At 39.9% G+C, this 12,629-nt stretch overlaps 1 protein-coding gene and 1 non-coding gene across 3 annotated transcripts; one reads left to right on the forward strand and one right to left on the reverse strand.

The window, feature by feature from the left end:
• Positions 1 to 148: 148 nt before the first annotated feature.
• zgc:86609 (TMCO1/EMC3 family protein) lies at positions 149 to 3,866 on the reverse strand. Of its 2 annotated transcripts, none has more exons than XM_024137133.2 (9): positions 3,758 to 3,866; positions 3,211 to 3,394; positions 3,026 to 3,083; positions 2,851 to 2,944; positions 2,568 to 2,672; positions 2,280 to 2,361; positions 1,668 to 1,747; positions 1,324 to 1,406; positions 149 to 1,060 (listed from the first exon to the last, which is right to left on the reverse strand). In XM_024137133.2, exons 2-9 carry the CDS (start codon positions 3,357 to 3,359, stop codon positions 932 to 934), a joined length of 780 nt encoding a protein of 259 aa, XP_023992901.1. In that variant the 5' UTR covers positions 3,360 to 3,394; positions 3,758 to 3,866; the 3' UTR covers positions 149 to 931. The 2 variants fall into 2 exon arrangements, with proteins under 2 accessions (XP_023992901.1, XP_023992902.1); XM_024137134.2 differs by having other exon boundaries at positions 3,511 to 3,804.
• A 6,831-nt stretch (positions 3,867 to 10,697) lies between these two features.
• On the forward strand, positions 10,698 to 10,768 carry trnaa-agc (transfer RNA alanine (anticodon AGC)). The gene has a single exon. It is a non-coding gene; the product is annotated as a tRNA-Ala (tRNA).
• Positions 10,769 to 12,629: the final 1,861 nt, after the last annotated feature.

The raw sequence follows: 12,629 nt of genomic DNA on the forward strand, positions 1-12,629 counted from the left end.
TGTGTATGTAATACTTCCGCTTCAGGATGACATGGCTAAACATTTAATTATGCAGTCCTCAGATGTACCGTATATGCTACGCATTGCTTTTTCTACACGGAGATCAGGCATTCCACGTGATTGATGAAACATACACTTTACGAAAGCCTTCAGATCTGCAGATAATTTATTTCTAAATCTCCAAAGCCAAGCAGATGGTATACATCCTCGTCTCCCCATATCACCACTTCTTCTGGCACAGATACAAAACCATCAGCTCCAATGGACAGGCKACATCTCATTAAACTATACAGTACAGCCAAAGTGGATGTTTAGGCAAGATTTTGTATGTTTAAAAATGCTTAAATGGTATTGAGAGCTAATCAGGTAACATCTCTGAAAGAGACTCCGAGGGCACAGAACAGCTGAAGAAAAATACTACTAAGAACTTAAAAACAAACAAGCAATGCAGACAATATCAGAGATGAGGCCTTGGTTCACACACACGAAGAGAACAAGCCGATTCAGAAATGTGCAGAGGAGAAGCATGTCTGAAATTAAACACAACCAAACTATTTTCTACAAATAATACATCTGTGTGATCCGCTGATATATGAATGCAGAATGAAATCAGTTAACAGTAAGGCGTAATAGTGAAAAATTGCAAGGCAACAATAAAACTAAGCTGAGAACATGCATAATTTACATTCAACTTACAGTATTTTTACACAACGAAACAAATAGGCATTAGTTGTCATTAAGTTAATGTCAGAGGTTAAATATGTTTGCCTTTATATTGTTTTTTTATTGCCTTGAGCCAAAAATATACTGTTTAGGTATCACAATCATATTTAAGACATTTTTTTTTTAAACAACTGCCTCAGAACCATGATGATACACTGTATCACAGAAACTGGCTGGCTCTACAGCAGCAGCTAAGTCAATAACCTCATTAGAACATTGTGGCTTTTATCTCTTGACTGAAGATTCCACAAAAGTTCAGGTCTCGAGACATCAGCTCCTCCTCAACGTTCTCCAGGGCCCATTTGTGCTCCACAATCTCCAACGCCTCCCATTCACTCTGAAAGAACACGGGAGACAGGCGTAAAAAAGAAAACCCTACTAGTACGAAAACTGGCTCCAACAACCCCCATGTCTTTGATTTAAGTCCAACATCATTACACAATAACTAATTGCCCCAGGATAGAACAAAACCATATCCTCATGACTTTAGATGAAAGTATATTAGCGAGATTAGACATTAAAGCTTAATGATTGACGGTGATCGTCCAAGTACAGCTAGCTAATGCTGAGAGACCGACATCAAGGCTGCTTGTTTCTCACCTTGAAGGCCTTGTTAGGATCAGGCGGCATGGCCATGGCAGCGCCAGTCATCTGATCCTGCATGATCCTCGACTGATCAGCAGCTGGAACACAAGACCAACAGTCATCATGTAATGCGAAAATGTGCCCGCCACATCATACCTCAGTTGGGTTGCAACTGGGACAAGTACAGTAAACAACTCTGAAATGCATTCACGAGGTAGATACAGTATTCTGTTAACAGAGTTCTAAAACGAGTTGTTCCATCATGTTTTCTACATTAACATCAAGGTACCAAGTCTTTCTGCATTCTTGTTAAACATATACACTATGAAAATGGCAAAGACTTGGCATTATCAGCTTACCATTGTCCTGTCCAAGAATGAGGCTGTACATGCTCCTCAGTCCAAAAACATTAAGGAAATACCAAGAGGCTGAGCTCACCCTAGAAACAATTACAAATAAAATAATCTACTGAATCACATCCTCAACAAGATAATATACTGAATCACATCCTCAACATAATATACTGAATCACATCCTCAACATAAGAATATACTGAATCACATCCTAAAGATTGTCCTGACAAGAATGCAATTGGATAATTCCTACCATACAACTATGTAAAATTACTAATTTTAACAATTTACACAGTAAAAATAATTACCTGTGCTGATGCTAAGTTTGGTACCAGAATTACAGTAAAATCTCCCTCAGTTGTATTCTGTTGCCAAACTTTGTATCTGCACAATTCTTCCTGTAAATGTGTTTTCGTAAAATGTTCAGTGGAAATTGTTAGAAGTTGTGCTTAGAGTTCCATTCTATGGTTTGTTAAACTTCAAAGGTTTTTGTTAGGTATACATTTTCTGCGTAATTCCATTACCCTTGAATTACCCAAGTATGTTTCTATTTTTGCTTTGCTGGTGTAATTAAAAGGCTGGTTGAAAACAGACAACTGAATGAATGGAATACTGTACCAGGATGCATCAAGAGACAGCAGTTCAATTCCACGCTGTAGCATTGGTTTGAATCTCAATGTCAGAGGAAAGGGAACCTTAGCTGTGGGGGGAAAAACTATTAACAGTGTTCAATACCACTTCAATACAATAGTAAGTGGCTGTGGTGTAATTATATTGCAAACAATTCAGGATACTGTATATTATGTAGGCATTATTTCCTATCTAATTATTGTACCAATTTTGCAAGTTCAACATCTAACATGAGGTTATGCAGGGCAGTCAATGTCCCTAACAAACTGAACTTACTGATGACAAAGCCAGAGAATGCCCAGTTGATCCATCCTCCAATCACAATCATGGGAAGCACATTGGTCAGATTTCCCTTCATCATGTCAGTCAGCATGCTGGTATCTGAAAAAGGAAGAGTTGAAGAATAATTGTGTCTAGCACAGCAGTAAAGAAAATTGTTACCACATTTTAATGCATCTCTGAGAGTGAAAAAATGTACTGCTAATCTCATTTATAAGAATGGAACTAAAATAGAGGCAACAACTGTCAAAGTGGGAAGAACACAAATAGATTGACTCACCAGTCATTGGGTTTTTGGGAGTCACCTTTCGCTTGACTTTCTTGAAGAACCCAGTTTCCGAATCATTGAAATATTGCTTTCGCATGTTAAATGACTACAAAAAAAAAAAAAAAAATCTCTAACACACACACTAGGAATAGAACATTTCAGAATATAAAAAATATGTAACTCTTACTTGTTTAGGGATATATTTTCCATTTTCTCTTAATATGCGGCTACGCAGAAGGACTTGGCTGCAAAAAAAAGTCAATTTAAGGTTATAGTAAGCAATAAGTTGACATATTTAGTAATCATAATTACAACAGTTTGCCTAAAGTTTCTCACACCATGGGATAACAGTATTTCAGTCAGTTAACTCACCTGTCTGACACCTGTTCCAGATCAACTTTTTTGTCACTTTGCAGGAGTTGGGTGACATAGTGACGGATAATTCCAACGCAAAATGTAATCAATACAATTGGTAAAACCACCCATATTCGGATACTTGAATCCAGAAGCAACTCAGCCATGTTTTTTAACTGGTTAGTTTACCTTCAGGACTATTCTGTGAAGGAAAAAAAGACAGTTGAACAAATAACGTTATCCTAATAGATTGTGAGCTGCTCAAGTCACTAGACAAATAACTTCCTCGTTCTAGGCTGTCATGAAAGCGTTGCTTACTATCTTTGGCTCGGATCTTTAGTTGACACGACGGCCCTAGGGGGCTTCCTGTAACTTAATTTAGCTAGCTGCTAGTTCGCATGTAGCATGCTACCCAAATAGGTTTCCTTAAATAATTGAATAAGACAAGACCGTCTCCAACCACAGATTATTGAAATGAGTGAGTGTAGCCATCCAAACAACAACCGTATTTTTCACATACGTTAATATATTAATTGAATGATAAGCTCAAATAACGCGTTTATACCTTTTTTAAGTACAATTCTCTGACCATCAGAGAAGCGAGCGCTCTTTYTTCTGACCTTTGAACTCCATAACGCTTTGACCCCTGACGTATGATCAAATACGGTCATTATACGGAATGATATGATGTATTTTCTGAAAATAGAAGCATCCACATTTAAATCATCAATAATAAATTTTAGTTCAACCAATTCATGATCTAATTAATGTAGTTTCAGCTGTCGAAAAACGGTGCGTGCTATTAGGGATCCTTGGGACGTCCCTATCCCCCATTGAATTAAAAGATKATGGATATACTGACAAGATTACATGTCTCTCCGACCTAGCAATGGGAGAGTCGTTGTCCACATAGCGGTATGTTGGGCTTTTTAGCTCCCGCTTATGCTTTCTTTGGATTGGTGGATACATCTCATTACTGTAATCCTTTTTGAAATATATGATGAGGGTTGTTGACCTCAACTTCCTTTACACCATGGCATTGTTGAATACTTGTTTCTGATTGTCTTTAAGGGAATTCTAGAACGTGCATTATTTCCGTATAGTATATCAGCACAGTAGAATTCAATGGCTATCGTTCATTCCCACATGTTGTTTGAACTGCATTTGAAAGCRAAAGTAAAATTGAAAACCTTATTGGCACTGTTGAATTCGATTTTCATAAAAGCAAACTAGGAGTGATGTTTTGGTTAGCTAAACTAGCAAATTTGTTTCGTTACCAAGACAACAACTGTAGCTATCTAGTAAACATGCTAGCTACTTCAGTGGATGTTGAACACATTTCTTTCAGCAAATGTGGCTAAATTATAGCCATGGTATAAAATGGATAATCAAATCGGTGTTATGCATACTCAGGAAAATAATACAACTCCGTGGAAGGTTAGTTTCATTATCCCTTATGTATTAAATTGAGAGAGATGCTATGCTACTAGCCTCATGCCATGAATATGCATATCCATCTCGACCACTMCGATAAAAAGTGTTTTTTCTCAAAGATGCCGGGATGTCACGTGTCCTACTTAAATCAGTACACTCGTAACAACTTAAGCATTACGAAACGTCTATTCAATTAAATAAACCTCATATAGCAAATAAGCCATAAATATTTTTGTTCACCAAATTCAACACTCTCATTGAACTCCATTCAAAAACTCCCTGCTTTGTGTGCGTAAAAACTCCACCTGCTGGAGGGAGACAGGTTTTCCGCTGAGTTGGGCCTCTCGCTCTCAATTCAATTAAATTCAAAGGGCTTTATTGGCATGGGAAACGTGTGTTTACATTGCCAAAGCAAGTGAAATGGATAAACAAAAGTGAAATAAACAACAAAGTTAACAGTAAATATTACACTCACAAGTTCCAAAATAATAGAGACATGTCAAATGTCATATGTCTATATACATTTTTGTAACGATGTGCAAACAGTTAAATAAAAAATTGAAAATAAATCAACATAAATATGGGTTCTATTTACAATGGTGTTTGTTACATTTAACATTTTACATTTAAGTCATTTAGCAGACGCTCTTATCCAGAGCGACTTACAAATTGTTCTTCACCGTTTGCCCTTTTCTTGTGGCAACAGGTCACAAATCTTGCTGCTGTGATTGCACACTGAGGTATTTCACCCAATGGGTATTTCACCCAATGGGAGTTTATCAAAATTGGATTTGTTCTCTCTCTCTTTTCCTCTCTGTTGAAGTTGACATTTTAAATGGTAAGGGTTAGGGTTTAGGGTAGGTACGTCCCAAGGAAGTCGGATAGCACTAACCATCGAAAAACTGAAAAGTTCAGAAGAGCTAGCTACTTCCGTTTCCGGTACATGCATGGGCATGTGAAAATCCGTTCCGCCAGCAAGACCTAGCAAGTATATGGACGTGACCTCGGCGATAAAAGTCCCACAATGAAGATTGTAAAAAATAAAATGGTCGAAATTCGTAACATTTTATGAGGAAATCTTAGCACACTTAGATTTTTTTTCCTAATTGAAACATGAAAAAAAGTGAATCACCTTTATAACACAAATAATATTATAGCGTTAACATTATTGTTAACAGCAATACACGTAATGATAGTTATCAGAGTAACAACGATAATACAAATAACAACACACTATTTATAATGCTACTATTAATTATAAATTATAGTAACAATATTAATAACATTGCTAATTATCCCATCGTACTGCACAATGTTTGTTACGTTTTTCATATTGGACATACATATTGCACCGTACATAATTCCCTGAATGTACAGTAGTGTTGAAGTAAAAGGGGGTCCATTCTACTCAAGAGCGCTTTTAGTTTCCAAATCCACAGAGTTTACACCTAGAAAAGTGTCAATGCACATTTTACTTTCCTTAAAGAGTGGCCAATCACCTTAAATGGAATAGCTTTTTCATATTGTGTGCCTTGCAAAAGTATTCACCCCCTTGGCGTTTCTCCTATTTTGTTGCATTACAACCTGTAATTTAAATGGATTTTTATTTCATGTAATGGACATACACAAAATAGTCCAAATTGGTGAAGTGAAATGAAAAAAATTACTTGTTTAAAAAATAAATAAAAAATGTAAACGGAAARGTGGTGCGTGCATATGTATTCACCCCCTTTGCTATGAAGCCCCAAAATAAGATCTGGTGCAACCAATTACCTTCAGAAGTCACATACTTGCTCAGCTCTTGCTCTCGCTTCTGGTGATTCTCTGATCCACCTCTACGCAGACGACACCATTCCTAGCACTCACTTCCGTCATCATGAAGTGCTTTGAGAGACTAGTCAAGGACCATATCACCTCCACCCTACCGGACACCCTAGACCCACTCCAATTTGCTTACCGAACCCATAGGTCCACAGACGACGCAATCGCAACCACACTGCACACTGCCCTAACCCATCTGGACAAGAGGAATACCCATGTGAGAATGCTGTTCATCGATTACAGCTCAGCATTTAACACCATAGTACCCTCCAAACTCGTCATCAAGCTCGAGACCTGGGTCTCGACCCCGCCCTGTGCAACTGGGTCCTGGACTTCCTGACGGGCCGCCCCCAGGTGGTGAGGGTAGGTAACAACATCTCCACCCCGCTGATCCTCAACACTGGGGCCCCACAAGGGTGCGTTCTGAGCCCTCTCCTGTACTCCCTGTTCACCCACGACTGCGTGGCCATGCACGCCTCCAACTCAATCATCAAGTTTGCGGATGACACTACAGTGGTAGGCTTGATTACCAACAACGACGAGACGGCCTACAGGGAGGAGGTGAAGGCCCTCGGAGTGTGGTGTCAGGAAAATAACCTCACACTCAACGTCAACAAAACAAAGGAGATGATTGTGGCTTCAGGAAACAGCAGAGGGAGCACCCCCCTATCCACCTCGACGGTCAGTAGTGGAGAAGGTGGAAAGTTTTTTTAGTTCCTCGGTGTACACATCACGGACAAATTGAATTGGTCCACCCACACAGACAGCGTTGTGAAGAAGGCGCAGCAGCGCCTCTTCAACCTCAGGAGGCTGAAGAAATTCGGCTTGTCACCAAAAGCACTCACAAACTTCTACAGATGCACAATCGAGAGCATCCTGTCGGGCGTATCACCGCCTGGTACGGCAACTGCTCCGCCCACAACCGTAAGGCTCTCCAGAGGGTAGTGAGGTCTGCAGAACGCACCACCGGGGGCAAACTACCTGCCCTACAGGACACCTACACCACCCGATGTCACAGGAAGGCCATAAAGATCATCAAGGACAACAACACCCAAGCCACTGCCTGTCACCCCGCTATCATCCAGAAGGCGAGGTCAGTACAGGTGCATCAAAGCAGGGACCGAGAGACTGAAAAACAGCTTCATCTCAAGGCCATCAGACTGTTAAACAGCCACACTAACATTTAGCGGCCGCTGCCAACATACTGACTCAACTCCAGCCACTTTAAAAAAATGGAATTGATGGAATTATGTAAAAATGTACCACTAGCCCCTTAACACATGCCACTTAAATAATGTTTTCATACCCTACATTACCATCTCATATGTATATACTGTTACTCTATATATCTAACTGCATCTTGCCATCTTATGTATTACATGTACCACTAGCCACTTTAAACTATGCCCGTTTATGTTTACATACCCTACAGTAATCATCCTCTCATAATGTATATACCGTACTCTATACCCATCTACTGCATCTTGCCATGCCGTTCTGTACCACCACTCTCTATATCTTTATGTACATATTCTATTATCCTTTACACTTGTGTGTGTGTATAAGGTAGATTGGTGGAATTGTTAGGTTAGATTACTTGTTGGTTTATCTGCATTGTCGGAACACGAAGCACAAGCATTTTCGCTACACTCGCATTAACATCTGCTAACCATGTGTATGTGACTAATAAAATTTGATTTGATTTTGATTTGAGTTGTATACCTCTGGCCCTTCTTTGGAACTGTAACTAACCTTCAGACGAGCTTCAATGCCATAAACTCTCCTTCCGTGGCCTCCAACTGCTCTTAAATGCAAGTAAAACTAAATGCATGCTCTTTCAACCGATCGCTGTCCGCCACCTGGCCGCCCGTCCAGCATCACTACTCTGGACGGTCTGACTTAGAATATGTGGACAACTACAAATACCTAGGTGTCTGGTTAGACTGTAAACTCTCCTTCCAGACTCACATTAAGCATCTCCAATCCAAAGTTAAATCTAGAATCGGCTTCCTATTCGCAACAAAACATCCCTCACTCATGCTGCCAAACATACCCTCGTAAAACTGACCATAAAACGATCCTCGACTTCGGCGATGTCATTTACAAAATAACAACACTCTCTCCAACAAATTGGATGCACAGCTATCACTGGGCCATCCGTTTTGTCACCAAAAGCCCCATACCCTACCCACCATTGTGGACCTGTACGCTCTCGTTGGTTGGCCCTCGCTTCATACTCGTCGCCAAACCCACTGGCTCCAGGTCATCTACAAATCTCTGCTAGGTAAAGCCCCGCCTTATCTCAGCTCACTGGTCACCATAGCAGCACCCACCCGTAGCACGCGCTCCAGCAGGTATATCTCACTGGTCACCCCCAAGCCAATTCTTCCTTTGGCCGCCTTTCCTTCCAGTTCTCTGCTGCCAATGACTGGAAGAACTGGCAAAATCACTGAAGCTGGATGACTCATATCTCCCGTCGACTTAGCTGTAAGCACCAGCTGTCAGAGCAGCTCACAGATCACTGCACCTGTACATAGCCCATCTGTAAATAGCCCATCCAACTACCTCATCCCCATACTGTATTTATTTATTTATCTTGCTCCTTTGCACCCCAGTATCTCTACTTGCACATTCATCTTCTGCACATCTACCATTCCAGTGTTTAATTGCTATATTGTAATTACTTCGCCACCATGGCCTATTTCTTGCCTTACCTCCCTTATCCTACCTCATTTGCACACACTGTAYATAGACTTTTTATACTGTATTATTGACTGTATGTTTGTTTATTTCATGTGTAACTCTGTGTTGTTGTATGTGTCGAACTGCTTTGCATTATCTTGGCCAGGTCGCAGTTGTAAATGAGAACTTGTTCTCAACTAGCCTACCTGGTTAAATAAAGGTGAAATAAAAGAATAAAAATAATTAGTTAAATAAAGTCCACCTGTGTGCAATCTAAGTGTCACATGATCTGTCATATGATCTCAGTATATATACACCTGTTCTGAAAGGCCCCAGAGTCTGCAACACCACTAAGCAACGGACACCACCAAGCAAGGTTCACAAGGTTCACAGCAAGGTTCACCATGAAGACCAAGGATCTCTCCAAACAGGTCAGAGACAAAGTTATGGAGAAGTACAAATCAGGGTTGGGTTATAAAAAAATATCTGATACTTTGAACATCCCATGGAGCACCATTGAATCCATTATTAAAAAATGGAAAGAATATGGCACCACAACAAACCTGCCAAGAGAGGGCCGCCCACCAAAACTCACAGATCAGGCAAGGAGGGCATTAATCAGAGAGGCAACAAAGAGACCAAAGATAACCCTGAAGGAGCTGCAAAGCTCCACAGCAGAGATTGGAGTATCTGTCCATAGGACCACTTTAAGCCGTACATTCCACGGAGCTGGGCTTTACGGAAGAGTGGCCAGAAAAAAATGAGCAAACACGTTTGGTGTTGGCCAAAAGGCATGTGGGAGACTTTTCAAACATATGGAAGAAGGTACTCTGGTCAGATGAGACAAAAATGTTGCTTTTTGGCCATCAAGGAAAACGCTATGTCTGGTGCAAACCCAACACCTCTCATCACCAAGAGAACATCCCCACAGTGAAGCATGGTGGTGGCAGCATCATGCTGTGGGGATGTTTTTCATCGGCACGGACTGGGAAACTGGTCAGAATTGACGGAATGATGGATGGCGCTAAATACAGGGAAATTCTTGAGGGAAACCTGTTTCAATCTTCCAGAAATTTGAGACTGGGACAGAGGTTCACCTTCCAGCAGGACAATGACTCTAAGCATACTGCTAAAGCAACACTTGAAGTGGTTTAAGGGGAAACATTTAAATGTCTTGGAATGACCTAGTCAAAGCCCAGACCTCAATCCAATTGAGAATCTGTGGTATGACTTAAAGATTGCTGTACACCAGCAGCGTTTACACCCAGGGGAGCGTCTCTGCTCATCAGCTGAAATGGAGTATGTTTTTATCTGTACAAAACAGATGAGTTGGACAAAAATATAGATCATTGGAAGTGTTGCTGGACTTTTACTGTAGTCAAACAGCTTAATGTGGGGTGTATGGACACAAATATAGCACTTTACAGGAAAAACAATCGATTGTGTGTCCATGAAACCAGGGTCCAGTCTACATACTAGAGTCCGTAGATTATAAAATAGATGAGTTTGAACAAAAAGCTAGGTCATAGGAAGTATTGCTAGACTTCTACTGTCTACTTCTATTGTGGTCCCGTGTGGCTCAGTTGGTAGAGCATGGCGCTAGCAACGCCAGGGTTGTGGGTTCATTCCCCACGGGGAGACCAGGATGAATATGTATGAACTTTCCAATTTGTAAGTCGCTCTGGATAAGAGCGTCTGCTAAATGACTTAAATGTAAAATGTAAATGTGAAATAGGTTTGCATGGGGCCACTATATGGTACAAATATAGCACTTTACAGGAAAAACTATCGATTGTTTTTGTCCATAAAACCAGAGCTGTGTTCGAATACTCATACTAACCATACTATTTGCRACGTAAATTGAGTATGTAGTATGCTTATTGGTCATTGTATGGATATAGTTAGTATGCCAAAAGCTGAAATCGGAGTAGATAGCCAGAGTGAATTTACGAACGCAACCTATTGACTTGATTATTCACGTCATTCTTAGCTATGTGGTATAGTCGTTGTGCGCTCTCAATGGACATTGTTAATGAAGTCGTAAGATGTCTAGCTAGTCATTCGTTATGCTACAGTATGTTATGCTACAGTATGTTAGTATGGGCATTCGAACACAGCTTTGGATCCAGTCTGCACTTTTGTACTGTCGTGTTAACTCTCTGCCCACTGACTAATTTAGGACAATATTTTATTTACAAAACAATAAAATAACTATTTTAGCTTGTTTGCTTCCAGTGTAAAATAAAATGCCATTCTATAACAGACTTTCACTATTGGCTTGCCTTTTAATGGAGGTGACAAATTCCGACTATTAGCTTGTGAATGGGTGAGAAGCTAACTGCTTAAGAGAAACAATGGAAATAATGTGATCAGTAGATGGAGTGTTAACTGACTGGCATACAGTGCCTTCAGAAAGTATTCACACCCCTTGACTTTTTCCACATTTTGGTGTGTTACAGCCTGAATTTAAAATAGATTCAATTGAGATGTTTTGTCACTGACCTACACACAATACCTCATAAAGTCAAAGTGGAATTATGCCTTTCGAAATGTATACAAATTAATAAAAAATGAAAAGCTGAATGTCTTGAGTAAATATGTATTCGACCCCTTTGCTATGGCAAGCCTAAATACGTTCAGKAGTAAAAACGTATTATATGACTTGTTAAGCAAATTTTTACTCATGAACTTATTTAGGCTTGCCATACAATCATATAATACATTGTTTGGACTCACTATCTGTGCAATAATATTGTTTAACATGCTTTTTRAATGACGACCCCATCTCTGTACCCCACACATACAATTATCTGTACGGTCCCTCAGTCAAGAAGAGGATTTCAAACACAGATTCAACCACAAAGGCCAGGAAGGTTTTCCAATGCCTCGCAAAGAAGGGAACCTATTAGTAGATGGGTAAAAACAAAGAAAAAGGAGAAATTGAATATCCCTTTGAGCATGGGGAAGTTATGAATTACACTTTGGATGGTGTATCAATACACCCAGTCACTACAAAGATACAGGCGTCCTTCATCAATCAGTTGCCCGGAGAGGAAGGAAACTGCTCAGGGATTTCACCATGAGTCCAATGGGGACTTTAAAACAGTTACAGAGTTTAATGGCTGTGAAAGGAGAAAACTGAGGATGGATCAACATAGTGATTACTCCACAATACTAACCTAATTGACAGAGAAGGGAGCATGTGCAGAATAAAAAATATTCCAACACATGCATCCTATTTGCAACAAAAAATACTTCAATTTTTGGTCCTGAATACAAAGTGTTATGTTTGGGGCAAATCCAATAAAACACATTACTGAATACCACTCTCCAAATGTTCATTTATAGTGTTGGCTGCATCATATTATAGATATGCTTGTAATCATTAAGGACTGGTGAATTTTTCAGTATAAAAAAKAAACATAATGGAGCTAAACACAGGCAAAATCCTAGAGGAAAACCTGCTTCAGTCTGCTTTCTACCAGACACTGGGAGATTAA

Source organism: Salvelinus sp. IW2-2015, unplaced genomic scaffold (genome assembly GCF_002910315.2).
Source record: "Salvelinus sp. IW2-2015 unplaced genomic scaffold, ASM291031v2 Un_scaffold1113, whole genome shotgun sequence".
NCBI lineage: Eukaryota > Metazoa > Chordata > Actinopteri > Salmoniformes > Salmonidae > Salvelinus > Salvelinus sp. IW2-2015.

Coding starts and splice junctions, on each gene's coding strand:
- zgc:86609 (XM_024137133.2), bottom strand. CDS start 3,359: ATGGCTGAGTTGCTTCTGGATTCAAGTATCCGAATATGGGTGGTTTTA. Junction 1,407..1,667: donor CATTCTTGGACAGGACAATG/GTAAGCTGATAA, acceptor CTTGTGTTCCAG/CTGCTGATCAGTCGAGGATC. Junction 1,061..1,323: donor ATCCTAACAAGGCCTTCAAG/GTGAGAAACAAG, acceptor GTGTTCTTTCAG/AGTGAATGGGAGGCGTTGGA.